The following is an 18,927-nucleotide window of genomic DNA, read 5'->3' on the forward strand; positions in this document are numbered from 1 at the left end:
GAACAGGATGCTCCTGCCCCCCCCCCCCCAGTCATCCAAATATATGGATGACTTAAATGGACAATGCAGAAATCAATGCACCTCATCAACAAAGAGACGCATCACCAGTTTCACCCTGCACAAATGTGTTGCATGAATAGTCATATCAAAGTAGAAAACAATAAGATGATAATAGAATGTGGCACATCAAGTCACTTTTCCTAACAGAGATGTTACTTCTGGTTAAGTTTTCTAGTTTACATACTAACAAGCGTAGCACCACATAGGAATCTACTTATCAGTAATATTTTATTAAACTTGCCTAAATAGCCAGGAAGGCGAGAAAGATAATAAGAAGCGCCTGCATCAGGATGGAAACCAATTTGAGCCTCGGGATTAGAATAAACCTGCAATGATTTTGCCATTTTCATTTGTAAGTTTAGGGCACTGATCAGTATTAAGGGAAAGAATATCACATCAAAAAAAAATTTAAGCCAACATATCATACAACATGCTTTTCTGAAGTACACGTCATTATGCATCAGATCCAGTATATATCAGTCTGTTTACTGACATTATGCATCAGATCCAGTATATATCAGTCTGTTTTATTGACATTATGCATCAGATCCAGTATTTAATGAGAAGACCAAGCACATTGAGATTGATTGACATTATGCATCAAATTCAGTATTTCATGAGAAGACTAAGCACATTGAAATTAACAGTCAATTTTGGAAAGTTGAGTGATCAACTTGCAAATATCTCACTAAGCCCCTCATCAGTCCTCATATAATTACATTTGTAATAAGCTAGGAACATATGACTTGTATGCACCAGCTTGAGGGGGAGTGTTAGAATAGGAATAGGCATATACAATCCTACTTAGAATAGGAATAGGCATATACAATCCTACTTAGAATAGGAATAGGCATATACAATCCTACTTAGAATAGGAATAGGCATATACAATCCTACTTAGAATAGGAATAGGCATATACAATCCTACTTAGAATAGGAATAGGCATATACAATCCTACTTAGAATAGGAATAGGCATATACAATCCTACTTAGAATAGGAATAGGCATATACAATCCTACTTAGAATAGAAATAGGAATAGGAATAGAAATAGTATATAGTTTCCTACTTGGTAAAGGATTATATTGTAGTGTCAATAAATAGGGTCTTTATGTAATAATGTAGATACACAATTCAATAAATATTCTTCTCCTATATTTCTCACAAAGAACTTTTTAAGATAATATCACCTATATATATTAGAGTAAAATAAAATATTTCTAAAAATTTGATAAAAGAACATACAAGTTTGCAAAGTTTCTAAGGAAAACAATACTTCCTTCCGAACAAAAAAGAATACAAGTAAAGAAAAATAATGTTTGAAAACTAAACATCCTCATCCTAGAGAATATTTGAAAAAAAAAGGTGCAGAAATGAAAGGCAGCGTTGAACACTCAAAATCAACTTATTGAAAAAGTAATAAGCTGAGTGAGCTCTTCTGTGCATCTGACCCCAAATAACCTATGTTACCCGAACCCTCCAAAGATATTGCTGCACCGGTGTCGGATCTTTTAAAAGTGCATAGCCTTTGGAGGATCCGACACACACACAATGATACTTTTGAAGAGCCCGAACAACATAGCAAATAACAACTCAGCCATAACAATAAGTGAAAGAATTGGCACTACCACTCAGGCATCAAACATAACTTATTCCGTGCATGAAAACCATAATTTCCCTCATATGTGATAGTTGAAAAAGGATAGGGACCATCCAACTGGACTTCTCCCAATGCAAAAGTTGATAAGATGAAGGTTTATCCAAGAAGTCACTCTATGTGCTCACTATTCAAGAAAAGGATACAATTACAAAAAGAAGCATTTTTGACCAATAGAAATATTGACATCTTATAGAATTCAAATATTGACAGAGTAAAATCCTTAGTTGAAAAATAGTGCATTTGACCATGCATTATCACTGGAGACTTATCACAACTTAAGGGTTCACTACCCAAGCATCAAACATAGCTTATTCAGTAACGATTATAGTTTTCCTTATATCTGATAGCTCAAATGTATGGGGGGGCATTCAACTGCACTTCTCCCAGTGTAACAGGTAATAGTTGATGGCTTGTCCATTAAGGTATTCTATACCCTTCACTTCTGAAAAAATCAATACAACTCTGGAAAGAATAATCATGCAAAAGAACTTTCTTCCGTTATGCCACCAAAATATTGTCATTTATAAGGCGTCTTTCAAATTAATCAGATAAGGAACTGGTGTCATAATCGGCATAAAGGAAGCAGGTACGTACAGTTCTATTAGTTACAACGCGAAACATTCCTGGAAGCGAAATACCTGCCCCACTTCCCATTGTAACACCGTCCAAAATAGCCACCTGCACATAATGATCAATAATTCTTGACTTAAACATGTCTGCTAAAGTTTGCTAAAAAGTTAATTTGGAAGTCAAATTTTAAGATGATGCAATGGCCTACTATGTCACACTCTGACATATTGCATGTCTTAGCTATTACTTAAAGCATATTATATGCTTTTATAATACTGTGTTTATCTTCAAAGCATCTTTGATTCCTTTCTTTCCAAACTGTCCACCAAATGCAGGCAGGGACAATCTTCTATCTCTCCTTCTGAATGGATGAGTTACCATATCTGGTCATGTGGTAGTGTCACAATGTTGTCGTTTTTTAGAACGTAACATTGTTATATATAATCCAGCTGCACCAAACTAGTTCAGCATCCATAATTACAAGAGTGATACATGAAGATTCCATGTCCTTACTTTACTACAAAGTTCCTAAGACATCAACAAAAGATTCTACATCTTCCATGTATTTTTGTTTACACAAAAAAAAAAGGCCAGACATTGCATTTTCATTTTCTGAATAGTACTGTGTCATAATGTTGTTTTAACGAGAGGAGGTTGGATAAGTGCACAGAATACAAGAGTAAGTTGAGTGAAAATCAAAAGATTTAAAAGGATGCATTGACTACTTCTAGCTGCACAAATCTTAATATAGAAGGAACTTCGTCATGGTTTCTGAAGAAAAATTCTAGTCAAGGAAGTCTAGTTTCCTTTTCAATGTTCCAAATAGTTCATCACTTAGACTTTGCTACACAAAGTAATGACCATTTTACTCAAGGTGTTCAGAGCTGAGAAAAGAGGTCAGCAAATTAAGTTACTGAGAACGCTGGTAGTGGAAAATGAATTTACCAAGACAGAGTATCTTTCCAGTATGCAGTAGAAAATTTATATATGGATTCTTATTATGTTATAGGCCATGACAATATTTTTGAAGAAGTCACACCTCCCATACCGTTTTGATGTCTTCCAAGTACATATGGTGTATATAAGTTTTACTGAGCAGAGTCTTGACATATTTCTACCTAATACCTATATGTTGTGTTTCCTTTTATGGATTATATGTCAAGTTAGACAATAAAATTGTGCTGATAGATAATAATGAAGTGACAGTTCAAACAGAAATTCAAATCCAATGCATTGATACAAGAGGTGAGGCAGACGAACATCTATCGAGATCTCCTAATAAGAGAAGGGAGATGCAACATTTTGATGAGAAAACTCAATATCCAACCTCACTGACAATGCAATATGAAAAGAAAAAGAAAAGAGTACTACTTACATTTGGCTTGAGATAGGTTCCTAACAGGTAAACAAATTTATACAATGTCTGGAAGAACTTCTTGCATTCCTCAACCTTCCCTGCAGAAAAGTGCATCTAAGAAAATGTTTGCCAACAGTTTCACAGGCAATATCTTAAAAAATTAACCATTTATCCTTAAAACAAAGGATTCTGTGAGCAAGTGTAGGAATGCTCTGGTATTCTCCTCAAACTATAGGAATTTACAAGGTCCATCTAGGACTTCAGTTGCAATATAAAGTAAAATACCAGCACTAAGAAGAAGCTGAGTCGATAAACTATATTTTTTTCGATAACTGTGGTGTCCGGAGCAGCTTGCGCGCACCTCGACTAATTCAACGGGATACTTGCTACCTCCCACCAGCAATAGGTACGAGGAAACTCTCTCTACCAAGGTTTAGACAAATAGGACGACATCACATATTGTTTTGTCTCCATTGGGATTTGACGTGAGACCTCATGGTTCTCCTCCCATTTCATTGACTACTACGCCGTACCCTTGGGGCACTAAGTCGATAAAATATGTTGATTATATTTCTGATCCCGACTCATTTGGTGAAGACAAGGAGAGGTTCACAAAAATGGCAGCTTGTCTTGTCATGATCATTCTGCTAGTTTCCTCTTATGAAGCAAGAAACTCAAACAAACTACATAGATTAACAGTTTGAACAGTGGGATTAACAATGACCCATTCTCACACAGTAGGTTGTTGGAAAGAATTGTTCTGCTTAGGTGTTAAATTTGTTTCTTGTAGAGCTCCTCATTTTGACAATTTGCAAATGTTTCACCTTTAGTAAAAACACAAATAAGCATTTCTCTAACACAATAATCCCACTGTTCCGTCTTATGTGGCAGGGTACAGAGTTCAAGGGTAAATCTAGATAATTTTTGGGTGTCCACTAGGACTTAAATTCTTCAAGTATTTTTTAAATAACATTTACATGTTTGAAACATACATTAAAGTACTACAAGTCTGATAGATAATAATTCTAAATGCATAAAAAAAATATTTAAGAAAAGTATGGTCAAAGAAAACCTCTTTAACATATAGCAATGGTGACACATAAATGAACAGAAGGATTAATATTTTATGTCCAGCTTACTCGCACTTCTACTAATCTTACCAAATACATGTCACCTATCTCCCCCACAGTTACCGAGTAACTTTGTCCGGCATAGAGGATCACCTTTGGGTTCAAATTCCAATAGATGCACCCAAAGGTGTGGCTTTGTCTCTGTTGGAATTTGAACAGTGGTCTTCCATAGTCCAATCCAACTTTATTGACGGTAAGTCATACCCTTGGGTGCCTCTAACACATTAATACTCATTAACTTTGAGTGATATTTACACCCAAGCAAGTGGAAAACAGAGAGGAGTTGATCATAAAAAAAATTTAGTCAATTCCAAAATCTTTGCTTTAATCAAAAACTTAAGCATAGTTGTACTTGATCATTAAAAAAAATATAAGCCAGGGAGTAGTTGATCATCGCAGGGAATATTTTATCAGTCGCACTTAGGAAATTACACCTTGAAAATGATAAAACACAAGAAAAAAGAAACAAAACTAAAAGCAAACACACACCTTCATTAATCAACTCATAAAGTGTGACGACGTCTGCTCCGGAGCAGAATGCCCTGCCATTGCTCTGCAATAAATTCAATCAAAAACTTCATTATTAGCTAGAATGTCCAAATTTCATAAACTGAACTCTGATCCTTCAAAATACTTCCTCCAATTCAATTTGTTTGCCTGATTTTGGCTTGGCACAGGGTTTAAGAAGATACAAATCGACTTTTAAACCTTGTATAATGTAATCTTAAACTAAAGATATGTAACAAAATGTCCTTAATTTGAAACAAACTAAAAAGAAAAATAAAACCAACAAAAGAAATTAACAAACCAGGAAGGTAAAAAGAAGCTCTTTTTAGTACAATGTATCATTACCTTCATCATGACAAATCCAATATCTGAGTTTTCCTCCCAAGACTCATACAATCTACTTAATCGACCAGCCTAACATTCAAAAAATAGGGTCAATTACAGCTTTACAAAAATATAAACAAACAAATTCTTAAAAAGGAGAAAATGCCGAACCATAGATGGCGTAAGAGCATTAAGAGCAGATGGTCTATTTAAAATAGCTGCTCTTGATTTCGCCCTTCCTTCAACCAAAACCTGCAACAACAATAACAAGAAGTAATTGGTGTTTCACTTCGCCAAATTTAGTAAAGCATATTGTTTTAGTACAAACAATTTAATTACGAAGAATGTTGAATAAAATGAACCTGTTCTTGAAGATAATCGGCGTAGCTGGGTTGAGCAGAAAACTGTCTACAATAATGATTTGAGAGGAAGAAGCTCGAATCATTTCTCCGAAAGGGTTTACTCAGTGATTGCAAAACTTTCAGTTTATGCATTCTCATTCTCTTTCTCTTTGCTCTCTGTGTTTTCTCCTCAAACAAGCTGCGAAATGGAGCTTTGGGGTTTAGGGCTTTTGACAAGAATGAAATGAAACAAAACAAATTTTTAAAAAATTAAAGTAATAATAATAATAAAAAAAAATACATAAAATACAATTGACTTGTGATCGAATTAGGGTTGTGATAGAGTGGTAAGTCTTTCATCTTTAATTAGCAGTCTCAATTTGAGTCCCCTTTGGTACGGAGCACGCTTTACTCCTAATGGGACTTTCTTGACACGGATTCAGATTTAATCGGGCAGATGGAAAAAAAAAATTATGAAGGTAAATATAACAAAATTTAAGTATGGAAAACCTAAACCAAAATTTCCGTATTTCGCTTCTTTCAATTTTTCCTCTATTTAAGAATGTTTTTGGTAGAAAGAAAAATATTTTTTCAAAAAAATATGTAAGTTTCTTATTTATTCATTTATATTTGTTATTTGAATAAAAAAAAAATATTACACTAAAAATAAGTAGAGAGCAGGAAGTGAGCTGTTGGTGCGGGGAGAGGGAAGGAGGTGGGTTGAAGATTGACGAGGACATAATTAATATAGTTTCGAAGAACTTATTTTCTCTATTTCATTCGAACCTTATGATTTTATTTCTAGCCTAATTGGTAGCAGTTCTTTTTTTTGTACTCTCTTTCTGTTTCTTCTATTTCAATAACCTCGTAAAGGAATTGAGGATCGAATAAAGCAGTTCAAGTCCGTTTAATATCTAACCGCTAATGACATTTTCCTTATTCTGTTTTTTAAAAAAAAAATCTCAATCAAACATAATTGGGAGTATTTCCCACATACCATACACATGGTGTTCTTTTCTCTAAATGTTCTTCTGTCTTTCCTCTTTTTAAATTATAAATAGGTTCTCTATGTGAAATTCAGCACTACTTTTTTTAAAAATAAAAAAATAAGAAGATTTGTAATAACAGATAAAATAAATAGTCATAAAGATACAATTAAATAATTGCTTTTTTCTTTTATATTGTTGTTTCATGATTATTATGGTTGTGATTTTTACTTGATCCTTTCTAGAGAATTCATGGGACAAAACATCACAAGTCCTAAATATGTTTGCAATACGTCTTCACATTGTAAGAATAAGATTATGTATACGCTATTTTTTAAAAAAATAAATATTTATAATGTTATATTGAATATATGTTGGGTAATGAGATTAAAACACACATTTATATAAAAATAAATTAAATGATATATAATAATTAATTAATTTGACCCAAGTAAAAATCTATTCATATTTAAGTTATCATTCATAAATTAACCACTCAATGGCGAAAGGTTCAGATCGTAGCCGAGAGTGAGTCGGATTGAGAAATAAAAGTGAAAGAGAAAGTATTTATTGTTCAACTTAAATTTTAGATGAATAATAATCAGGTTCAAAATTTAATTGTTCCCACTACTATAAAGGATTAATAACATTGAATATGATTGACTGGTTAGATCATTATAGTATCATTTTGTTTACTTTATAATTTTACTTATGAGTTCATTTAATATATTTTTCTTTATTTTATTATTTTTTAGATCGAATTTTATATTTATGATGATCAACCAGAGAAATAAGATAATTGATAATAAATTAAAGAGACTAGTATGTAAATCGGCTTGATTTAGAAAAATCAAAAGGGTAATAGGTGCAAAAGTAAATGCAATTAACCATTAAAAAATGTGGTGCAGTGGATGCGATTGTTCCCTTCAAAATTTAATTGTTCCTACAAATATAAAGCATAAGAGTAGCTTTTCAATCTGATGGAAATATATATATAAACAAAGAGCAGATGCTGAGGTTGTTAGGTTGCTGTTTTGAAGTGTAACAAAGACTTTGATAACATGAAATTAAAATCCCCTTTTGTTCATGACAATAATGATTTGTTGAATTTTATTCAAATTATCCTTGCTAATTATGTAAATTAATATGATTATGTGTTTACTTTATTATTATATTTCGGATTATCACTAGAATTGTTGTTTGTTGGCTATGCCGGGCAATGGGAGTTAAATTCCAACTAATTCGGGCATGTAAGACCTATTAAGAGGCCAAGTGCGCCCTACTAGAAACTTTTCCACTTCAGAACTTAAATCTAAGACCTTCACGTAAGATGATTTGATTAATTTCATCAGAATATTTAGTGATGTAGTGATGGGCGTTATGATTAATTACTATGCATGGATGAAAATTAGGAATATATATGACCAGGGGCGGCTCAACGTAATTTGAGGCCTAAAACGAAATTTTAATTGAGGCCTAAAATCTATATAAATAACAGATATAGTATTTTATTTTTTAAAACTTTTTAAGTGCAAATTATTACTTAATATCTTTTCTTAAAATGTTTTTTTCGAATATCGTTTTTAATTATTAATTTTAAGTAATATTTTATCAATTCGACATTTAAAAAAATTCTTTTGCTGAGGCAATCATTATATAAATTGTTAACATAATACTATAAGTAATAAGTTGACAAGCTTTACATAAAGATAAGAATTAGAACCATAAACTCTGATACAAGAAATTGATAACTTGGTATAAGTTATAACCCTACTTTAATATGTTTATGTAATACTTGAATATTTAAGAAGAAACAAACAAAAGAAAAATTGTAAGTCACTTTGTTGAATTTTTTCGACTATTAATTTATATTTTTGACAGTGTATTACTCTAACTTAATAAAAAAAAATTAAAAAGAAAGTGCAAAAAGAATTTTTAAAAAGATAAATAATACGAGTGTTAGCGAAGAGAATGTAAACATACAAAATAATGCTTTCTTAATTTCTTCTATTTGACTAGCGTTAAAAATAATATATATTTATTTAAAATTATACTTTTTAAATAAAAATAATTATTTTTCAATTAAAAAAATTAACACATATTTTTTTTCTTGATGAAAATTTGAGGCCCCCAAAAATTGGGGGCCTCAGGCATGTGCCTTAAATTTATCAAGCAAGAGCCGGCACTGTATATGACCATCAACCCATTTCATGTTCAACCCGTTAAAAGCTGGATGAATTGAGTGAATTATATATTGTTGGACTGTACTATTTTTGTCGAATTGGGCGGGTTATATATTGTTGGACTATTTTTGTCACTTCTAATTAAGAAAATGAATATGAAGTGGGATAATTGAAGACTAATTAATCCACTGACAGATGTAGTTGACCATATATAACTCCCATCAAATCTGCTACAAAGAAGAAGATTTCATTAGTTTTTTTGACTTAGTTGACACAATTGTAAAACTTAAAAATTCAATTCTAATTAGCAATTTTCTTGTTTTAGCATAAGCTTATACTATAAAAATGATGTACATTATCTTTTTTCTTTGTTGATTGTTAATAAAAGCTAATTGGCAACATGCCTTCTTTTTTTACAAAAGCTTGATAAAATTAGTGTTAAATCCATATTTTTTACTAATATAAGTGGTTTATTATACAGTAAAATAAAAAAATTATGTATCTTTTATGAACTTATTTATAAGGACGGTGTTTGTCATTTTGCATGCATTTTTATCATTTACAAAGACTTGAGCAATGTCTGATTTTTTTTTCTTGAAGGTTAATAAAGTATAACAACAACAATAACAAAAATACCAAGCGTAATATACAAATGGATTCTGGGAAGATCAGTGGTGTGTACACAAATATTATCTTTATTTTGCGAAGATATACAAATGATTTTCAATAGATCATTGGCTTAAGCAAAACATATCAAAACATGTTTTAACAAGAAATACTTAATAAATAAAATTAGTAATGAATGTTGTCTACCAAATAACGAAATTTAAAATTGAATTTTAGATATATGTACAAAACAAATCATAATGTATCGTTGGCTCATTATGCCTCCGCTTTTTCATTAGAAATAACGTACGTTTGAAGGTACGTTTCATTCTCTTTTTTTTCTTTTTCGAAGAAGCAAACTTTGCAACATCTTGACGTGCCTCAAGTTTTTTTAATTTTGATATCGTATTTTTTTTAAAATAAAATAAATTGTGGTGTGCATTTTGATTAATTTTACGATATACCTACTACCTCTCACCAATACATGTATCAAGTAACTCTGTCCACCAAGACTTGAACAAATGAAAAAGAAATGACCAACTAGTATTTTTTCCTTGCCAAGAATTAAACCTCATGGTTGCGACGTATTCTCGATGAACATAGCTCAAATATTATGATTCAAATCGCGATTAAGACAATGCACGAGCCATGGTACTACAAGTAAGAGTCGTAAAGAGTTCTGAATTTAAACTTTATGAGTTTTGAATTCCATAACAGCAACATCAAACGCTAGTAAATAAGTTCTAAATTAAATTTTTATACATATTTAGCATAAATATACATGATTTTGAACCAAATCATATATGCATATTGATAGTTAAGAAGTATTATATTTATTTAAGGGAATATTTAAGAAAAGTTAAAAATGGTAAAAAGGAAGAATAGGGGCTATAGGAACCCATTATTAGTGGCCTATAAATAGGAAAAGGAATAAGGAAGAAATTCTTGACTTGAGAATAATGTCCCAAACACTTTAGTTTTGAGTTAAGATTCTAAAATTCCATTTCCCTAAGAAGAATCTCACCTTTTTTTCTTAAACCCCAACAAGTCCTTTTCTTCCCATATGGAATATCATTCTGTGGTCATTGCTATCTCCTTTTATTTTAAGCCAGTGCCTTCACTCTAGGGTCAACAACTACTCACCAATTCCAATTCTACATCTGTCCAATTTTCCAATCAATAAGAGACGGAGTCGTGATTTAAACCATATGATAAGAATTAATAATGTGTACATATTTAATGGACTTTCTAATATGAATACGTGGTTTGAGTCAAAACTACTGGTTCTACTGAACCTGTAACCAGGGGTGAATAATTACATGTAAAATATGGAGTACGTGAATTCATGATCTCTCCGTAAAACTAGGTATTTTATGTATATATTCTCTAAAAGCTATTATAATATTATTTGATGACACTTATGTTACAAGAAAGTTAAATAGTGCACTTGGTTGAAAGTTGAGTTATTTACCTAGAAAACTAGGAATCAATTATCACTAAATATATATTATCTCTAGTGGTACACTCATGTCTAGAAATCCTAAATTCATCTTTCCCTGTAACCCGAAGACTAGCTTTGTTTTCGCAATTGGTAGTATGTCATCCGACACTGCTTCATCCAATTTTCTCATAATAAGGGATTCTGCATCTTATTCACAACTCAAAAAACTTCGTAATAACTTATTATACAATATAATATTTCAATAAAGGGAATTCAATCGAACTATCTTCTCCCTAGCTAGCTCTATCCCTACATATATATTGTAGACCAACACTAATTCGGGATATGTAATAAGTAAATTTTTAGAACATTTACATGTTTCACTCTCTAGCTAACTCAAATATAAGTTGAGTTGTGATAACAAGTCGACACTGCTTAAAATATCTTTATGTTATATATACGCACTATACTGATCGAGCATTGACTAGTTCCCCTAAGATGATTTGAAATGCTCTTTTTTTTTGTTGATAATTTTAATAGTGAGTTTCTATCTTGTATTATAAAGTAAGATTAATTTAATATAAGAGTATCAAAAAGGAAATGCAAGTACAAGAAAGAACAAGAGCACATGTTCTCTTTTCTTTAAAGTGGGAGAATATAAATCATGAAAATAACATAAAGAAAGCAACAAAAGATAAATAGCTTGGAATAGTAAAGGCAAAGGGTACAAACCAAAGGAACCAGAAGCAGTCATTAAAATTGCTTTATTGCAACATCAAAAGAAAGGCAAACTTAAGTACTTTTTAAAATGTACCATTACTAGAAAAGAGTGATTTGGGTTATTTTATTATTTAGAGAAATATGAAATGACTTTTACTGGTTTATTTATACTACTTCTAATTCAATGTATATATGTATATATATTATGTTTAAAAAATATTCAATTACATAAGTTGTTCTCCTATAAACTTTGATGTGACAAAATATTCAAGTTATGTCAAACAAGCTTATCACATAATTTTAATATTCTCTACCATCATCACTATTATTATAATATATATATATAAGTCTAATTAATATCTGAAACACCTAGTTCATCTGAATCCAATACTTTTGACACGGAACATATATTTATGTGTAAAAATCAACTAAAATTGCATCAAATAGTAGATCTGAACCTATACATTCAAAAATATATTGCCAGTTTGAACACATAGAATTCAAAGCCTGAATCTATCCATATATATATATACTCCCTCCGTTTTAAAAAAATGGTCCAGTTTGACTTGACACAAAGTTTAATAAAATAAAGAAAACTTTTCAATATTGTAATCCTAAACTAAAGTTGTATCAAATATACCAAAATATCATTTAATTTTGTGGCCTTCAATATGCCACGTGAAAAACTGAAACTAAAGTATTGTCAAAAAAAGGAAAGGGATCATTCTTTTTTAAACATTTAAAAGAAAAGTAAGTCATTTTTTTTTAAACGGGGGAGTATTACTTAGGGTTTGATGTAGAACTTAAATCAACTATAAATCTTAGACATCATCAATCATCAATATATTTTACCATAACAGAAGGAAAACTGAGAATGACAACAAAAGACAAACAATTTAAAAACATGAGTTTCACAAGATAAATATCTTACTTGTAGGGGCTATACATTTTTGGTATAAAGTTTCACAATATTATAGTCCAATGTATATCTATAAGATGAAGTTATTAAATTTCAAAAAAAATTATTATCATAGCTTAAAATGCACATCCTCATTTTCATTCCTATCCACATGCCAGGAAAACAGTATGAGGGAATTTTGCTTTATGCCTTATACCCACTTTACCTAAAGGTTGTAATAATATATTCCTCCAAAGTGCATAAAATTCCCTAAGATATCAGAATCAGTTGATCTTTTTCTTGAAAGTTCAACTGAAAACTGTTGTGCATACCTTGTTCAGAGGTTAGGAATTTTCACTATTTTATAAAGGACAACCCGGTGCACACAATGTAAACAACTTACCTTAATACAAGCACTGGTACTGCTTCCACGGCTCGAACCTGTGAAGTGTGAGCTATAGGTCACACAGAGACAGATTTACTGTTGCTCCAAGGCTCCTTTTCTATATCAAGACAAAATAAGTAAACATAAATAACATGTTAGGTGAAGAATTTACGTATAATAGCCATAAACGAAATCCAACATAACGATCAAAGTGACCTCCATGATCAATTTGATGATGGAAAGGATTATGAAACAGAAAAAATATTTTTTCTCTTGCATGTTTGTCCAAAGTATTTACCTATACAGCAGACTTGTCAGGGGTGGAGTGTGGAGGCAGGTTTTTAATATGAGTTCGTAAAATTCCAGTAGCTTTTGGCCCAAACTCTGTACATATGTTAAGAAATTTACTAAATATGTACAGAATTTAAATTCAGAACCTTGTTACTAACACTATGTCGTAGTAAGGTCTGCGTACATTCTATCCTCCCCAAACTTCGCTTGTGGGATTTCACTGGATATGTTGTTGTTGTTGTTGTTACTAACACTATGCGGCACTGTTTCAAATACAGTAAACAACTAGATAACGTACTCACATGGAATGCAACTAAAAGTTAAATGACACTCTTTTTTATCGTTCTGATAGTTTCTGAAATATGCAGTGCAGAAAAAGTACAGCAGATATAAACACGTCTTTGCAAAGTGAACAAGAAAGTGGTGCAACAGAGACTAAGCATTTCATAAACAACGAACTTTGAGTTCCCTAGTTTACCCTCCAAAAATATATGAAATGTAAAAAATGGCGTAAACGAGGTTCAGAAACTAGGTGTGTTATTTTTGCAAGTGAACTAGATACTCAAGTTCGTCTCATGAGACAAAAAAACCTATGACAAACAAATTGACATGTATGCATATGTTAAACAAATAAACAGGCACATTAAACAAAGATCAATGTAAAACTACTACTATTATATTCTTTCTGGGAATCATTAGACCAAATTAAGGCTTGAGTCAAGGGGAAGACAAGTACTAATGTTCGAGCAACGAGTTGTCATGCTTTCCATCAGAAAACTATATATAAAAGCGAGTAGTATGATTGTATTCCTCCTTTCAAAGGGGTCCGTCCCAATGCCTTGGAGACGGCTGTCTTATACCAATTAAAGATAAGGAAATATATATTTGTAGGTCGATCTTCCCTTATTTTAGCTCCATCTAGGCTGAATAAGTACCAAACTTGTTGAAAGACAAAAAAGGAATTTGTTCCTTATTCCATTCTTGGCCTTCAGACAAAGCCAAGTAGCAGCATCTCTTAACAATTTCTTTACCTTTTTATCTTCTTCCTTTTCAGTTACTAAATTACTCGAAAGAATGCTCAACATATTCCAAAAGTTAATATCACTAAATACAGTGCAAGATATTGCATGAAAGTTTCTAAGTATCCTAAAAACACTGCCCAAAGCAGCAGGGGACCAGGGGCTTCTCCTGAACTTACTTTAAGAAACTAACACAATTTTCTCCTTAAAACTGAAAGAAAATCTAGTACTGCACTAGTAGTACAATACCAACAACAATATACCCAGTGTAATTCCACAAGTGGGGTCTGAGGAGGGTAGGATGTACACATACCTTACCTTTGCCTTTTTGGGGTAGAGAGGTTGTTTCCGCTAGACCCTTGACTCAAAAAGAGAATCTTGTATATGTCTTAAAAAAATGGGAAATGAATTAATTGGATGGCAAAACAGGGATTCGCCAGCATGAAGAAAGAATATCAATAGCAGTGAATTGGGAAAACAACGAGGAAGAAGCTCCGAAATCATGAATTAACTTTTTTTTATCCAAGGCAAACCTATAGTCAACATAATAGAATAAAACACGTATATAGGAAATGCTCCCTCAACTAATTCTTTATTTAGGACCCCCACAAAGTTTTAATTGTTCTGTTGGAAAAACGTTAAAGACTTTCATTTTGACATGAAATAAGAGAAGCATCACTCAACCATTTTCATATCTCTTTCCTTTGTTCTTTATCCAATACCGAGTAATTGAAGCTCGAGTCAACAGAATCTTCCATTTGAAAAAGGTGAAATGGTTTTGAAGGTTTCAAGAAATTTTACATCATTAGATAGTGGATTCTTTCAGTCAGCATCAGAAAAAATTCCAATATTAATTCTACGAATATGGTTCCCAAACTTTGCTAGATGAAGAATATTAGTACACAAAAGTCGCGGGAGGATCAATTCTTTGTACCTATTGTAGGGTGTTTAAGTGTTTCAATAACTTATAGTGCAGAGGAATATCATGCTAGGACCCACAAATATGTAAAACTGGAAGGATGAGATCTCTTTTTGAGCCGGCTGTGAAGATTAGATTGGTTCTAGCGTTCAACAGGGCCTATCCAAGATTCTATGCTTCACCTGGACCCGTCCCTCTTTCTCTTCCCATTCGCTTATAAGAGCTCTTTGGCAACATCTTTGATCTGTGAAGTTGTACAACTAAGGACATACATAAAAGCAGTAGTAAACAGTTCTCTTGAACCGAGTATCAGGAGCAACAACAACATCATAGTCTGGAGAATACAGAAGAATCATGATTCGTATTTGAAGGGAAAGACTAGACTGAAATCAAGTACAGCAGATCACTTTCAGGTGCGTTATGATTAGCTAAACTACCTATCATGATTTGTTGCCTATTAAAGCGCATCACGAAACTTATTTGCTAATCATCAAACAGAAGGCTAGAAAGATGTACCATCATCACCACCAGGAAAAGAGCATGCACCCTTCAACAAGAATGTCTGTTCCTGAACGACATCTGTTCCTGCAAGGTGGAAATGGCAACGGGGATTCAGGGCTTGTCCTATCAACTGATGCTAAGCCAAGATTGAAATGGACACCGGACCTCCATGAGAGGTTTATAGAAGCAGTTAATCAACTTGGTGGAGCAGACAGTAAGTGCACACAAATACATCAATTTTGAATAAGCAATTACATGAGGATGCTTTTTCACAAAGATAATTAACTGCAACATTATCCTATTGCAGAAGCCACTCCAAAATCAGTTCTAAAGCTTATGGGGATTCAAGGATTAACCTTGTACCACTTAAAGAGTCATCTTCAGGTTAGTTCTTATTCGCTTTATGGCATTCAAAATCCACGCAGTAAACAAAACATTCTACAAGGCCATATTCAGCCTTGAAAACTTTAGCTGCCAAGACAATAATTCCAAACAACAGAACTGGTAATAAGGGGGAAAAACATTTTTTAAATCAACTGCAAGAACTTTTGTTTTGTTTCCATCCAAAACCCTGAAAAATATTTCTTACATTTATATACTCTTAGATTGTGTCAGAAACTAATGTTTTACAAAATGATGGCAGAAATACAGACTAAGTAAGAATCTCCATGGACAAGCAAATGCTAGTGGGACAAATAAAGCTGGTAAGAAATCAAATACTTCTCATGAAAATTAAAATTCAGAAAATCTCTTTCATGGAGATGGAACATTCATAAACTGACTGAGTTTGTGAATAGTTGCAGTAGCAGGAGTAGAAAGGATATCTGAGAATAGTGCTACATGTATGAGTAATCCAAGCATGGTACCCCAACCAAACAAGTAAGAACAAAAAACATCTACTCCTTAATTTAAACAATTCATCCTTCTATTTCATGTCTTAGCAAAAAATCCGATTTACGTTATTCTGACAAATACTTATCTGATCTATTCAGAAATATTCAAATAAGTGAAGCAATACAAATGCAAATAGAAGTGCAGAGAAGGCTTCACGAGCAGCTTGAGGTACAAAATTACTGCAGAATTATATTACATATGAGAAATGAGAGCAAAAGCATATGCCAAAAATACTTGTAAAAGATGAGACTTACTGTTTGATGATGTAAAAAACGGAAGCATGGGCGTGCTGAAACTTGAAAACAGGCACTTTCATCTTCTAAAAAGAAGACTTCACATGGAAATTAAGTAATCTAAACACATCTCCTCACAATTGTTTTTTTGATAAAGCACATCTCCTCACAATTGTAGAGATAAGATAACCAACTGGATATCTTAAACAGTCTTAGCCAACAAGGCTTGTCCACATGTTTGGTTTCAAGAATTAAGAAACTATGTTTGGTTTTTTCTTGTCCAACTTTAAAAATCAAGGATTGTTTTCCTTGATGGCTTCTAAATGAGGCCTAATTGAACTGATATAGGTACAACGACATTTACAGTTACGGATAGAAGCTCAGGGGAAATATCTGCAGTCCGTGCTCGAGAAAGCACAAGAAACTCTTGGAAGACAAAACATGGAAACAGTAGGATTAGAGGCAGTCAAGGTTCAACTATCAGAATTCGTATCCAAAGCATCCAATCAATGCCTGAACTCTCCATTTCCGGATATAAAAGAGCTATCAGGATTTCACAGCCAACACACACAAGCTACACAGCCAACAGATCGTTCAATCGACAGCTGCTTGACCTCTCGTGATGGCTCTTTGAGGGACAACACAATGCATGATAACCAAATTGGATTGAGGCCTTTCGACTTTACACCATCTATCGAGTGTAAGGATATTGAAAATGATGCCAGGCTACAGCAGACAGAACTACGATGGTGTGACAACCTCAAGGAGAACAGAAGATTATTCTCCCCTATGAACGAGGGTAGAGAAAAAACATTCACCCGAGAGACAAACTGCAATAACTTATCAATGAGTATTGGACTTCAAGACGAAAAACTGAATGGAAGCATGAACCACTCTGATGGAAGCTTCAATGGAACAGAGAGAGATGTCAAACTATTTCACCAGGTAACCAACAGAAGTGAATCAGTGCCACAGAGGCACAAATCTTCGCAAGAGTATAAGCTGTCATACTTTCAACCTAAACTGGATCTAAACATGCATGATGAAACTGATGCTGCTTCAAGTTGTAAGCAATTTGACCTAAATGGTTTCAGTTGGGGATGAGGAACCTCATATATAACAAAGGGCAAACCATGAGATCAGAAGACAGGTAATTTGCTGATAACATTTTGTCTGAAATAGAGGTCTGCACATGGGAAACATAGCCTTATGGTTCTTTGGAAGGAAAAAATGATGTATAATAATTTAAATTCAAGATCAGTTACAATATTGTAACACCATTCGGTCTGCTCATTTTTATTTTCTGATCTCATATTTAACTTTCATCCATAGTTTCATGCAGAAAAGTGTATAAACTTTACTTTAGCAGTTGAATCTTCCTTAACTCTGAAATTCTTGTTGTATATAAAGTGCATACAAGTTCATAGGTGAACCTCTTCTTAGGAATATATCAAGAATCCAACAACTCCATATGTAGCAAATAATTCCTCATATGCCAACTGACATATGCTGCTTAGATTATAATAATCACATCCAAAGTCACTTCAGTTGAATGTAGAGTCTCGGAAATCAGAAATCATCCTTGAAATATGTCTAACATAATGCGTTAAGAAAGTTACATAAATCCTGGTATGAGTTTTCCACCCTTTCAGATAATAATATATAAAACTTTCAAGAGTTATCAATAATCGCTTTCTCTAAAAAAGAAGATTTATTGAACTTCAAAACAGATATAAAGTGAACTTATCTTTCAACCTCAACCTAATTATTTTAACATCCAAACTATAAGAAAACTATTTGTATTTGAAGCTTGGTCAAAAGTTGGTCACTCTCATCGTTAATAGACAAGATCATGGGAAAATTCACTATGTCACCCCCCCCCCACCATATTTTTTTGATGAA

General features: G+C 32.6%; 2 protein-coding genes across 5 annotated transcripts in view; one reads left to right on the forward strand and one right to left on the reverse strand.

The window, feature by feature from the left end:
- The window catches only part of LOC102591947 (3-hydroxyisobutyryl-CoA hydrolase-like protein 2, mitochondrial), a 12,877-nt gene extending 6,679 nt beyond the window's left edge, over positions 1–6,198 (reverse strand). The window contains exons 1-7 of the mRNA XM_006338870.2: positions 5,971–6,198; positions 5,780–5,860; positions 5,630–5,698; positions 5,267–5,330; positions 3,666–3,745; positions 2,315–2,398; positions 302–386 (exon numbers count right to left, since the gene is read on the reverse strand). Coding sequence (XP_006338932.1) covers positions 302–386; positions 2,315–2,398; positions 3,666–3,745; positions 5,267–5,330; positions 5,630–5,698; positions 5,780–5,860; positions 5,971–6,108 — 601 coding nt within the window. The 5' untranslated portion in view covers positions 6,109–6,198. The remainder of the gene's footprint in view (positions 1–301; positions 387–2,314; positions 2,399–3,665; positions 3,746–5,266; positions 5,331–5,629; positions 5,699–5,779; positions 5,861–5,970) is intronic.
- A 9,249-nt stretch (positions 6,199–15,447) lies between these two features.
- LOC102592272 (uncharacterized) lies at positions 15,448–18,457 on the forward strand. Of its 4 annotated transcripts, none has more exons than XM_006338872.2 (7): positions 15,448–15,810; positions 15,899–16,112; positions 16,206–16,282; positions 16,542–16,602; positions 16,696–16,777; positions 16,891–16,960; positions 17,374–18,457. In XM_006338872.2, exons 1-7 carry the CDS (start codon positions 15,571–15,573, stop codon positions 18,127–18,129), a joined length of 1,500 nt encoding a protein of 499 aa, XP_006338934.2. In that variant the 5' UTR covers positions 15,448–15,570; the 3' UTR covers positions 18,130–18,457. The 4 variants fall into 4 exon arrangements, with proteins under 4 accessions (XP_006338934.2, XP_015164624.1, XP_006338933.2 ...); XM_015309138.1 differs by having other exon boundaries at positions 15,458–15,810; positions 15,896–16,112; positions 16,702–16,777; XM_006338871.2 differs by having other exon boundaries at positions 15,460–15,810; positions 15,896–16,112.
- Positions 18,458–18,927: the final 470 nt, after the last annotated feature.

This window comes from Solanum tuberosum, unplaced genomic scaffold (genome assembly GCF_000226075.1).
Source record: "Solanum tuberosum cultivar DM 1-3 516 R44 unplaced genomic scaffold, SolTub_3.0 scf00008, whole genome shotgun sequence".
Classification (NCBI taxonomy): Eukaryota; Viridiplantae; Streptophyta; class Magnoliopsida; order Solanales; family Solanaceae; genus Solanum; species Solanum tuberosum.